Raw genomic sequence first — 13,600 nt, 5'->3', positions numbered from 1 at the left:
CATTCCCTAATTATTTTAAATGTTATGTTATTTGTTTAAAATATTGGCCCTCAGAAATTCGGGTCTCCACGGGTGAGTACGCACGGGGTACTCACCCGTAAGCCCAATGGAAGTGCCGGTTTCCTGCATGCACTGCGCATGCGCGGGAAACCGACACTTCCGTTCCCCTGAAAGAAGGGGTTCAGAAGTCGAACGCATGCGCAGGAGAGGCTGCACGTGCGCATCGAACTTACATTTTTTTTTGCAGGTTTTCCCGGGAGGGTAAGTCTCCAGAAATTAGACATGTAAAAAGCAGGTGCAAGGCCTGCTTTTTACAAGGTAAGTGGTGAATTAATTAAAATTAAAACATTTTTTCCACAGGTTTATTATTTTTAAATGCTTTAAAGAAAAGTAAGTTTATTTTTAGCCCCGTTAGAAAATGTAATTAATTTTTTCAAAAATTTAAATTATTGTTTAAAATAGTTATTTCATGTAATTTATAGTTTATTTTAAAAATGTGATGGTTTTTTAAAAATTTATTTGAAGATTTAGTGATGTTTTGGGGCTTGTAATATTTATAGGTTTGACAGGTCTTCCTGTCAAACTTATGAATGAAGCATTCCCTGCTCAGATTGGCTCTCCATGGCCCACGTGATCCCAGGGGACGCATCGCACTAACTGCGCCCCTGGGATACGCAAGCACTGCGCGCTGGCAGTTGGAGGAGGCCCAGGATCGCAATTCCATGGGGGCCCACAGCTCAATGGCCGGCGCGCAAGGTAAGTGCAGGTCAGGGGCTTGCACCCGCGGGAAGCCCCCGACCCGAATTTCTGGGCCATCATCACAAGAAATAGTATTTTACACCCATTATTGGACTGCCAACCTCCCCAGGGAAATATGATTTTTAAACTTACACCATTCACACACTGTGGTGCTGAAATAACCACTAATATTATAGTATCGACGCTACTGAGACTCTAAGGGTAGTTTTATTATTGTATTAGTAACTTTACTGCTGCCACAATAACCCGAAACTACAAAAATGAACCACCGTTTTAAATAGAAATAAAACATTTTCCCTAGAGTTTAGAAGAACAAGAGGCAATCTCATTGAAACATATAATATTCTTGAAAGGCTTGACGGGGTGGATGTTGGAAGGATGTTTCCCCTGGCTGGGAGCCTAGAACTAGGTGTCACAGTCTCAGGATAAGGGGTCTGCCATTTAGGACCGAGATGAGGAGAAATTTCTTCACTCAGAGGGCAGCGAATCTTTGGAATTCTCTAACCCAGAGGGCGGTGGATGCTCAGTCGTTGAGTATATTCAAGACAGAGATCGATAGATTTTTGGATACTGAGGGAATCCAAGGATATGGGGATAGTGCGGGAAGGTGGGGTTGAGGTAAAAGATCAGCCATGATCTTATTAAATGGCGGAGCAGGCTCGAAGGGCCGAATGGCCTGCTCCTGCTCTATTTCTTATGTTCTTATTTAGGGGTATGTTTTCCTGACTGGTGCTGTTCCAGTGCAAACGCTAATGCACTTGTACAAAATCCCTCCTTGCTTTAACACTTTTAAAATGTACATGTTAACACCTTCATCAGAAAAGCATACAAAATGTTTTGTACAGGAACTATGCTGGTTGGAAAATTTACCTTCTAAACAAATGAATTTTGCTTGCTCAGTCTGCCCACTGTTCCCTCTCCTCTCTTTGCCATTCATTCCCTTTGCTACCTTCATTTATTTAACTCTTTTTGCTTAATCTCTCTCTTATCCATTTTTCCTTTTAAAAACTGACTTTTAAATGCTTATGTTACCTGTTCTCCTCTTCCTCATTTGGCCAGTTTTGGAGATAGGAGTAACTTATTAAAATTGGGATTGATTGGCTGAAAACTAGCTTCAAAAGCCATTTTTCAGCCAATCAAAATCCCATGCTCAATCTCTGTCGCTTACCCACGAAACCCGATCACATTCAACTGAGTAAACTTGTTCACAGCACATTAAGGATTAAATTCACATTCTTTCTAAAGTTCTTTTGAATGTTGTTGAATTGAGTACAATATACGAATACTCCAATTTGAATGAGTGAATAGGCTCAAAGGCTGATTTATCAGTATGCATTATTTAATACGTTTTCTATTGGTTTGATGTGCCAAACATCCAAAAGCTAAATCCTTTGTACGGTAGCTTTTACAAATTCACTCTCCTGGTGTGAGCCTTGTATGCCGGGAGTGCATAATGGAGATTTGGACAGAGGTCAGTGAACCAAGCAGTGTATTTCAGAAAATCCTCTGGAGCCTGCTGACCTCTGCACCTGAATTCTGTTCAGTGCTTCTGGCACTAGAAGCTCCAAGTCGCAAGTAAAACTTTGTAAAATCTACCCATTAGCTGAAACCTTTTATATATGTTTTTAAATTATGCAATAATGTACAGGCATTACAGAGGTAGACTGAAGCTTTATTCATTACAGTAAACAAAAAGAATAGACTTTATTTCAGTTTGAAATGCATGGTCATCTAGACCTATTGGGGGTGAAATTGGTCTTCGCCACTTGCGCAAATCAGGTGATAGTCAACAGAAAAAGGAAAACGGGCTGCCGATTCATTGTCACTCATTCTGTGCTACTGCCAGAGGCCACTTTTGCCCCCATTCAGTCTAAAAGCTCAACACTGTGCAAATGAAAGCATTGAAAGGAAAAACAATGTCAGAAATTCAAGTTGTTTGTTGTGTTTACTCCTGATTAGATGGCATTTATGATGTTGTTACGATTGGAGCGCCTGCAGCGCACATTCGGGGGTTTCGAAATGGAGGTCTTCGCAGGCAACTGTATAGATTTGAGGGAGAAAAGAGAAAGTAAGTAAAAAGTTAACCGCTTAACATACAAGTGCAAATATTTAGCTGGATTCTGCATTAATCAAGATTAATTTGACTACTGTATTCATTATTAGCTTCCCATAGTATATTTTAGCTTCCTCCAATGTATCTTATCTTGGTAACATTGCTCAATAGTTCAAGCTGCTGAATGCATGATTTTAATTTATTCAGTGGAGGACCGTGTGAAAGGCTTGCACTCACAATGTTCTGAAAGTTTGTGTGGCCCAGGCTGCCCTATCTTCCTTACTGTAAGCAGGTACATGGTGTCAGTTGGCTTTGGAGGGCGGAGTGGTTATTTTTGCAATGATAATTTCTCCTCCTGGCCTGACAACTTTGTCATCGGGTGAGGTGGGAGGGAGGAACATACCCCACTTCTGGACCCAGGCTCCCAGTAGCTTAGCACCAGGGAGGGCACTGAGGACCGCCCTGTCATGTTGCACTAAATAGTTATGGCATAAATCTTACTAAACTAGCAGGCAACTAATTGATTCCCTGTGCAATATAGCTGGGTGTGTGGCATATATGGTACCCCCATGAAACGTGTTTATTTTTAGTTTGTGTTCTGTATATCTACAGGTGAAGTTTGTATAAGGCTTTTTATTCTGTTTTTGGAAAGCTTACTTTTTTGTCGGGGCTGGTATCATGGTATACAAGGATAGAGGATAAGCTTATGCATCGAAATTGTGTGACCTGTGGTTTCATGATTATTAAGTTTTATACACGACATAGAGATAGCATTGATGAAAGGCAGATAACTGGATGGGCAAGTCAGTTGGACTGAAGTAGGAAGATTATGCTGATGGGGTTAGATGAAGAGGGGTGGGTGGAGTCTCGTGTGGAGCATTAACACCGGCATGGACCAGTTGGGCCGAATGGCCTATTTCTGTGCTGTACCTTCTCTGCAATTCCATGAAGTGAGTTACTATGTTAGTATCATTTGAACAGCAGTGAATACTGCATTTCATTTCATCGCTTGTTACAGGGAATAGCAAAGCACTGTATATATTGCACTGTGGAACCTTACAATGCTGTACCAGGTGAAAAATGATGCTGCGATATGCGGTGAAGTAAAATCCAGTATCACTGCTGTTCTACTCATAGTAATGAATTTCCATCCAGGTAGTCTTGATGTGAAGCTAGTAAGAACCATTTACTCTCTGCAGAGGTACTTTGTGCATACTCACATCTGTTTTATCCTGCCTTTCTAATCTCTTTCAATTCAAATCAATAGCTACATTTCAAAAATGCCCTATAGAGCGCGCTCACCTGCCTCCACTCCAGAATTGGTGGCGCAGCCTTCAGCCACCATTCGCTCACACTTTGTTTTTTTCTATACCTCTTTGTCTTGCAAGCGCACTTCCCACCTTCAGAAGCATCCTGAAAGCTTACCTATTTGGCCCTGCCTTCAGTCAGCTCCCCTGCATTTTGGCCCTTCTCCCTGCTAAATACCCGCTTCTCCCCCTGTAAAATGCCTCGGGATGTTTTGTTATGTGAGAAGCACTGCCTAGCAGTAAGTTTTTGAGATTTCCACAGACCTCAGGCATCTGTCTACATAACCAGAGTTACCTCACATCAAAAGGTCATTTGTTGTGTGTGGCATTTTGAGAAACAATTGATGTGAAATGCACAATATAAGTGCCAATACAGTATGTTATATCTGGGCAATGAATTTGCACACCAGCTTGCCTTGCACTGCCTATTTATACAGTCACTGGGATCAGGCTCCAATTACTCTTAGTGACTATTGAAACTTAATACATTTTAAAAAACTTGTTTATGATTCCTCTTTTGTAGTAGTTTGAAAATCAATTGGGAAAATTAGGTAGTGGGATAATCTTACCATGTTTTGTCAAATGTCATCCCTCTAGGCAATTCATTTGGGCTTTTACTAGATTAGTTATCCATTGTGGTTACAAACAGACAGCCACACACGCATATAGATGGGCAGGATTTACAAACCTTGCTGACGTATCTTAATTTGCTTCTGTTTGATAAGCCAAGACATGAAATATGAGTTACTTGCTATTCAATGCAGGATGTGCCTGGTTAAGGAGCAAGGAGAACACAAAGGAAACCACTTCATTAATCTTTCAAACTGTAATTCAAAGCTGCTGCACCCAAACAAAACTTTCCACGAGTATATTTTCAAAAATAAATTTACTGGGTACTTAAATTATATTGCTGGTCATTTTAAAGAAAGAATAGGAGTAGTACAGAACAGCTCCACGTTAATGATGTTTACTAAATATACCCTGTTTATAGTGGCAAACTCAAGCTGAAATAAAGTTTGATTCAGCTCTACAAATATCCCAAAAAAGAATTGCATGAAATGAAACATGCTTCTTCTGCAGGTGGCTTGAAAGTGCAGCAATTGTGCTTCTGCCCCACCATTGTAACCGTTAAAGACTCCAAAACAAACCTGTGGGAAGAAAATGACTTGCATAGCCCTCACCTCCTGCTTCTGTTCCAGCTGAAGCAATTTCCCTGGGACCTGTCAAGGATTTGGTTCCTCTTTTTATATGAGGAAAAGTGTAAAAAAATGCCGCCTTTTTAAAAAAAAAACGTATTCAGCCTTCCATTCAACCCCTTATCCTAATCTTTCCTTCCCCTTTAATTTCATTTAAGTAAAAGAAAATTCATCTGATTCATTTTCAACTACTTTGAAGAATATCCCTAATTTGAATTAGAATGGCAGCATTTGATGGAATAAGTATTTCCATCCAAGTGTGATTTCTTTGATCTAGTTGGTACAGAGGGTTGTTACAAAACATGAGTTAATATTCAAGTAGTGGAGGAATGATGGGCTTGAATTTGCAAACTTACCTTCTGCCTCGGGATCCACAGAGACTCGCACTCCTGGGCCTCTAGACATGCGTAGAGGCCCACGTATCCCAGGGCGCAGGTGGTTCGCAAGCGCCCCTAGGATCACGTGGGCCGGCCCAACGAATGACAGAAGGGAATCCCTATTCATGCTAATGGGGGTTCCATATGTACGGAATCCTCATGAGCATGAATGGGAGTATCCCAAAAAATACACATACACTTCAAAGAAATTAAATTTTAAAAATTATAGTTAAAATTAATCAAAATGGCATTCAATTAAATAGTTAAAACAAAAATGTAATGTTTTGAAAAATAAATGTACATGTCTTAAAGGGGCTAAAAATAAATTTATTTCACAGGTTTGTAAGTGTATAAATTATTGATAAAATTTTATTTTTCTGTTTTTTAAAACTCTTAGGTTGGTAAAAGCAGGCCTTACGTCTGCTTTTACCAGGTGTAAGAACTGCACAAGCCTTTGCTGGGCAGAGGTTGGGCAAATAGCCCAACTCTCTGTCTGTGGAGGCCATTTTCCAGGGATGCATTGGATCTGTCTGACAGATTGCAAGTTCCGGGTTTTAGCGCATGCGCAGCGCACACCTAAACCCGAAACTTGCGTGGCCCCTACAGGCACATGTGCACCCGTAGTTACAGCCCAAGATTTTTTCCAGTTGAGTATGTGAGGCAGAGTAGCTACCGCATATTTATTCTTACTAATCTCTCTTCTGTGGCATTGAACATGGAGAATCTAGACCAAGTGTGGTACTCCGATCAAGTAGTGCGAGATGACAGGCGGGATAATTGGACCAGGGAGGAGGAGGAAGAGGTGGAGGAGGTGAATGGATAGGGTTAGGGTGGGGAGAGAGGAGGAGGAGGTTGAGGGGACAGCAAGAGGGGGGAGAGGAAAGAGATGGGGAACAGAGAAAAGAGAAAGGTGAATGTGGGGAGGAGGATGGAGGAGAGGAGTGTAGTTTTGGGCGAGGGTTCCAGGTTGGCAAAGTCAGCAAAACTAGCTCAGTAAGGGTATGTGACCAGAAAGCAATTTCAGTGTGGGGTGGGGGCAAGAGGGGAAATGAGGAAATCCCAGCAACAGGGGGAGTGTTGGCACCTTAGGGGTACATGGTAGTGAGTGATATCAGAGGGGGGTGAATTGGTGGGCAAGAATTTTCAGGGGAGGAGCATGCTGGTAACTTAGCAATTTATGCTGTTAAGTGCTGTCAGTGTTGTGAGGGACATTGGGACAACAGTACAGGGCCTATTCTTTCAGTGGAGCTAGGAAGCACTTTCGGCAGGTAACGGTTGGGGCACTGCATGGTACATTTCTCTCTGCTTTTGATGATGTGCACTCCAAATAGTAATCCTCATAGTACATGATTTGTTGCTGAGCCACCTGCTGGCAAGTGAGTAGAATGCATTGCTGACTCAAATCACCAGCGCTTATTTGCAGCAATGTTTATAGCTGCTTATGCTACATGACGTTCATCACTGAAAAAACCCAGCACAGCAACATCTACAGGCATAACAGGTACTGAGGACACTATAAAATTTGATTTTCCATAGAGATCACTAACATAGGAGGTTCTCATGCATTTTAAAATGGAATGTCGCAACCCACCCAATGATTTTAATATATAATAGACATGACATTCATTTTGTGAGATGCAAAAAACATATGGAATAAAAGGTCTTTTGACCCATTAATTCATTCCTAGAACCAACAAACCAAGTGCTGTCTGGTCTATTGTATATTCGTGCCCATTTAAGACAGGTGCTACATTGAAGGCATATTCAGCCATTTTGGGGTTTTGCACTCCTTTAGGCAAGTGCCATTATTAGCTACAGAAGTCTGTTTTGCCGAAATATTTAAAAAAACATTTCTTTGTATTTTTGTGGTGTGTTTGCTGCCCATCTGGATTTTAGCCCAGTTTGCATTTACATCCCTGTATTTTCCATCGATGGCTTGTTGGCAGCTGCAGTTTCAGAAGATGGGAATCATGCTGGGTATACATTCTTTTTTTCTTCTTTTGGAGAAAGAAAAGGAGGATCTGGGGTGGAATGAGAAGGAAGCACGTATACTTCTGAACTGGACCGTCTGCTCCTGCCCATACCCGACCATCCGTGGCTGCAGAGCAATGTCTAACAGCCGAGACATGCCTGACAAGATCTGCCCTAAGACAGCAGTCACAGAGTTCTGCCATCTCATGGAGCCACACGTTCAGACAAGTGCCACAACAGGGACAACCTGACAATGGCTGTTTAGGTGACCACTGCATTGAACTTTTATGTTATTGGATGCTTTCAAACAACGGCAAGGCGTAAATGCCAAATTTTTCAATCAGCAATGAACCAATCCATAAAGCAGGAAGCAGTTAACTTGTTTAGCAGGCAAGCTCCTTCATCGCTTTCCCTTGGAAAGCAGTTAATAGCACGAGAGAGCATTGCACCTGTTCTGAATGGCAGGTTTGCTCAAAGACCATAGCATTATTGATGGTGCGCATGTGGCTGTAAGGGCCCCTGCCCTCAATTGTCCAACCAGTCTGCGACATTATGCAGAAAATCATGAGGGTGAATGCTTGCTATCCTGGTAGCAGTCATAAGACTTTTGTCTAAAATCAGTCTATCGTGCATCATTATTTGAAGGATCAGGATTCTGACTAGATGGTTCCTCAGAGACCACGGATATTTTCTTCAGACTTGTCTCATAACCCTCTCGAGACAGCCATGAACAAGAGCTGAATCATGATACAATAAGGCACGTGCGGCTATCAAGATCATAGTGGAATACACCATCATAATGTTACAAAAGTTCAGATGACTGGACATATTAGGGGATCTGTTGTAGTATAGCCTTGCCAAGTATCATACACCTTATTAGTCTGTTGTCTATTGCACAACTTCACCGTATGAAGAAGCATTAGCATGGAGCAGGGTGTGAAAAGGATGACCGACCACAATCATTGGCAGAGGACGCGGAGACCAAGCCTAAAGATGTGTCTACTGAATCTTAAGACAGGTTTTAATCACTGAAACCTATCCACCAAGGCACATGTCGACATGTGCCAAAAAAATGAACTAATAGACTGCCCTTGCATTGTCCTCTGCCCTACCTGAGTGCACTAGACGCAGCAAAGACTATGGGCCCTGACAACATCCTTGGTATAGTGCTGAAGACTTGTGCACCAGGGTCAATCACTCCCCTAGCCAAGCCGTTGAAATACAACTATAACAATGCCACCTACTTAACAATGTGGGAGTCTGCCCAGTTATGTTCTATTGAAAAAAACTGGATAGATCTAACTTGGCCAATTATTGTCCTATCAGACTCTCCCAATCATTAGTAAATTAATAGTACCATCAAGTAACAACTACTCACCAGTAACCTGTTCACTGCTGCTCAGTTCGACTCTGCCAGACCTCATCACAGCCTTGATCCAGAAATGGACACAATAGCTGAATGCCAGAGAAGTAGCGATTACATCGGATAAACGGCACAGAAACAGGCCATTCGGCCCAACCAGTCCATGCCAGCATTTATGCCCCACTCGAGCCTCCTCCCGTCTTTCCTCATCTAAATCTATCAGCATAACCCTCTATTCCCTTCTCCCTCATATGCTTGTCTAGCCTCCCCTTAAATGCATCGATACTATTCACTTCAACCACTCCCTGTGGTAGCAAGTTCCACATTCTCACCACTCTTTGGGTACAGACATTTCTTCTGAATTCCCTATTCGATTTCTTGGTGACTATCTTATATTGATGGCCTCTAGTTATGCTCTTCCCTGCAAGTGGAAACATTCTCTCTGTATCCACCCTATCAAAACCTTTCCTAATTTTCAAGATCTTTATTAGGTCACCCCTCAGCATTTTTTCAAGAGAAAAGAGACCCAGCCTGTTCATCCTTTCCTGATATGTATACTCTCGCATTTCTGGTATCATCCTTGTACATCTTCTCTGCACCCTCTCCAGTGCCTCTATATCCTTTTTCTAATATGCCAACCAGAACTGTACGCAGTACTCCAAGTGTGGTCTAACCAAGGTTCGATACAAGTTTAGCATAACTTCGCTACTTTTCAATTCTATCACTCTAGAAATAAGCCTGAGTGCTTGGTTTGCTTTTTTATGGCCTTGCTAACCTATGTCGCAACTTTTAGTGATTTGTGTATTTTACTTCGAGATCCCTTTGATCCTCTACCCCACCTAGACTCGCACCCCCCAAGTAATAAGTGACCTACCAAAATGTAATACCTCACATTTATGTGTTGAACTTCATTTGCCAATTATATGCCCATTTTCAAGTTTATTAATGTCTTGTAATTTGTTGCAGTCCTCCTCAGTATTGACTAATACTGAAGCAAAGTAATTATTTAATATTTCTGCCATCATTACCTGTGGTATTATCCTCTCTGTCCTTTAATGGCCCTTTTCCCATCCCAACCTTCCTTTTTTTATTCTCTAATACAAAAAGAAAATACTGCAGATGCTGGAAATCCAGTTCTGATGAAAGGTCATCGACCTGAAACGTTAACTCTGTTTCTCTCTTCACAGATGCTGCCTGACCTGCTGAATATCTCCAGCATTTTCTGTTTTTATTCCTTTTTTTATTGATGTGCCTGTAAAATATTTTACTATTTTGTTTTGTGTTCCTTGATAATTTAATTTCATAGCTCCTCTTTGCCTTCCTAATTGTTTTTTTGACTTCTCTCCTAATCTCTTCGTATTCTCCCTTATCATGCACTCCCCTGCTGACTATGTACTTAATGTATGCTTCTTTCCTTACCCTCAGTTGTTCCCTTATGGCTTTATTCATCCATGGAGTCTCGTTAGTGTTTAGTTTGTTCTTTCCTTTTAGCGGAATATATTGTTCCTGCACTCTATTGAGCACCGTTTTAAATGTTTCCCATTGCTATTCTACATTGTTGTTTGCCAATATTGTTGCCCATTTTATTTTCCCAAGTTCTATTCTCAGTCCCTCAATATCAGCTCTTCTCCGATCTATTTCCCAGGTTTTCATCATACTTATGTCCTTCTCAGTTATCATCTTAAAGTCATCATATTATGGTCAATATTGCCGAGATGGTCCCCTACTTTGACTTCTCTTATCTGCTCTGGTTCATTTCCCATTACTAGATCCAATAGCGAATCATCCCTTATTGGGCTGCTTATATATTGAGTTAGAAAGGAGTCCTATACACATTGTAGGAACTCCATTCTCTTATCCTCTTTACCTGCCTCTTCTGTCCAGTTAATATCGGGGTAGTTGAAATTCCCCATGATTATTATTCTATCATTTTTACCCTCTTCCCTAATTTGTCTGCATATTTCTTCCTCCATCTCCCTTTCACTATTAGGTGTCTGTAGATTACACCTATTAGTGTGATTGATCCTTTATTATCTTTTATCTCTATCTATATGGATTCTATTTTTGCCTTGCCGATAGCTGCGTCACTTTTTTCTACTGCCATTATGTTATCCCTAATACGTACAGCTACTGCACCTCCCCTTTTTCCCTCTCTATCTTTTCTAAATAGGTTATATCCTGCAGTGTTTAATTCCCAGTCCTGATTTTTCCGTAGCCATGTCAGAGTAATCCCCACTATGTCTGGTTCCTCGCAATGCATGATTGCCTCCAGTTCCCCTGTTTTGTTACGGACACTGTGGGCATTGCTGTACAGACAGTTTAATTCATTTTTAATAGGATTTCCTCTCTCTTTATGTTTAACGTTGTTTTTAGACTCCTGTTCTGTAACTCTATTTATTCCCTTGCCATTAATGTCCTCCCTTACTTTATTCTTTCTTATGCTCTCTTTTCTTGTTTTGTTTATATTTAGGCTGGTTACGTTTCTTGTAGATCCCTCCCCCTAATTTAAAGCCTTTGCCACCTCCCTATTTACCCTTTACACTAGGACACAGGTCCCATCCCAGTTCAAGTGGAGCCCGTCCCATCGGTACAGCTCCTTCCTGTCCCATGAAAAGGAACCCCTCTTTCCCACACCAACCCTTTAGCCACGTGTTAATTCTCCTGATTTGTCTGCTTCTATGCCAATTTGCACGTGGCTCGGGCAATAATCCAGAGATTATTACCCTCGAGGTCCTGCATTTTAATTTAGAGCCTAACTCTTGAAACTCATTCAGCAGGACCTCCTCCCTGTTCCTACCTATGTCGTTTGTTCCAACATGGACCATGACAACTGGATTTACCCCCTCCCTTTCCAAGTTCCTCTCCAGCTGCCGTGAGATATCCCTTACCCTGCCACCAGCAGCTACTCTTCACGTGAAGACATTTAACTGTATATGGCACCAAGGAACCATAGCAAAACTGGTCAATGTGGGTCTAAGTGAAACCCTCTACTGACTGGAGTAATACCTGACACAAAGGAAAATGGTTGTAGTTGTCGGAGGCCAGTCATTATGGCCTCAGGACATCACTACATGCGTTCCTCAGGGAAGCATCCTCGACTCAACCGCCTTTAGCTGCTTCATGATCTTCCCTCCACCATAAGATCAGGAGTGGGGTGCTCAGTAATAATTCCACAGTGTTCAAAGAATCAAGGCGTTTTGCTGGCTCTCAAGATACATGTTTAACTATTCCAAAATCAAGGGCACATCCCCTTGCCCAAAACGTTCCCACATATTTGCGAGTCCTACCCCTTTTCTCGGTTAGCTACGGGCTTTAAATACCTAGGGATAACAGTAGTTCCTCTCAAATACTTTGGTCTGTACAAAAGGATCTCCCTGATTGAGCCAGCAATAGTTTACTTCGATAGAAGTAAACTGCCCTTATCCCTCCCGGGAAGAGGTGCTTTGAACAGTACCTCCACTCCCCAATAGGCCGCACCAATGTATCTTCACTTTTTACTCTATATTTGCCTCGAGATCAAATGACAATACAGAAAGTCTGAAGGAGAACTAGGACACGAGATAGCAGAGATGAGTATGAAAACAGACTCTCGCAATTAGAGCCTCAGTATTTTATGCAGTCAGATGAGTGTGTGCCCAGGACCCTGCAATGTCTTGCAATGACTAGGAGTCCTTTACTGCATCTTTAGAGTGATGTATGACTTCCTAACTGAACTGCAGACCACATTATAGGACCATCTGCAATGGTACATCCAGCGACCAAGGTCCGAAGCTCAGGTGTAGTTTGCTAATGAATCCACTGAGTGGGAAACATAGCACCATAGATCCCAGCTTGTCTTTTGCTCAGCAGTTAAATGTATTGCCCAATGTAGGACTAGGAAGCTCTCAGGTTCTATCCTTTAAAAAGTTAGCTGATCTTAACTATGATTCGTTGAGTAGTCCATTGGCACTTACTATTTAGGCTTACATGCAAAGGACAACAAATTGGATGAGGTGCCAGAGGACTGCTGTTGGTTGGGGAACTGTAATTTAACACGAGTTGGTACATTCACGAAAGTGGGAGAAGATAGAAATGACAAAAAAGCTGAGGCTATAATCTGTCCCACTGACTGGGATCTAGTGACCAGCCATCCAGTGTGTGTGTCATCCTACTGGACTGCACTCTTAAGTAACTAGGAAATGCTAACCACCATCATGTAGGGAATTTTCTCTTTACTAATCCCTAACATTGCTCAAGGTTTATGAATTATGTCCTACAGTCTTAAGTTCATCGTTCAAGTTAAAATCTTATCTATCTATACCTCTTATTTTAAAGACCTGTATCATGCCTTCTCTCAGATTTGTTTTCTCCAGCAAAAATAACTTCAGTCACTTGACCCTTCTTAACTAATGGTCTCAGGCATTAGTCTGAACCAGGAAATGTCAGTTAGGATAGTTAATTCAATTTCAAATCATGTACAGAAAGCAAAATAAAGAAAGGGAAAGAAAGATGTAATTAAGAAAGAGAGATAAAAGAGACAAAGAAAAAGTTTAAAAAAAACGTAATTTAAACATTTTTTAAGATCGCCAACAATA

The 13,600-nt window shown here is 41.5% G+C and overlaps 1 protein-coding gene across 10 annotated transcripts in view; it reads left to right on the top strand.

Moving 5' to 3' along the window:
• The window catches only part of inpp4b (inositol polyphosphate-4-phosphatase type II B), a 1,159,724-nt gene that overhangs the window by 956,778 nt on the left and 189,346 nt on the right, over window positions 1-13,600 (top strand). For all 10 annotated transcript variants that reach the window (XM_086009058.1, XM_086009093.1, XM_086009068.1 and 7 more), the window contains one exon: window positions 2,719-2,827. In XM_086009058.1, the coding sequence (XP_085865184.1) occupies window positions 2,719-2,827 (109 nt within the window). The remainder of the gene's footprint in view (window positions 1-2,718; window positions 2,828-13,600) is intronic.

This window comes from Somniosus microcephalus, chromosome 2 (assembly GCF_052327205.1).
Source record: "Somniosus microcephalus isolate GS21.2 chromosome 2, FLI_Smic_1.0, whole genome shotgun sequence".
Lineage (NCBI taxonomy): Eukaryota > Metazoa > Chordata > Chondrichthyes > Squaliformes > Somniosidae > Somniosus > Somniosus microcephalus.
This window is presented reverse-complemented; position numbering and strand designations above follow the sequence as displayed.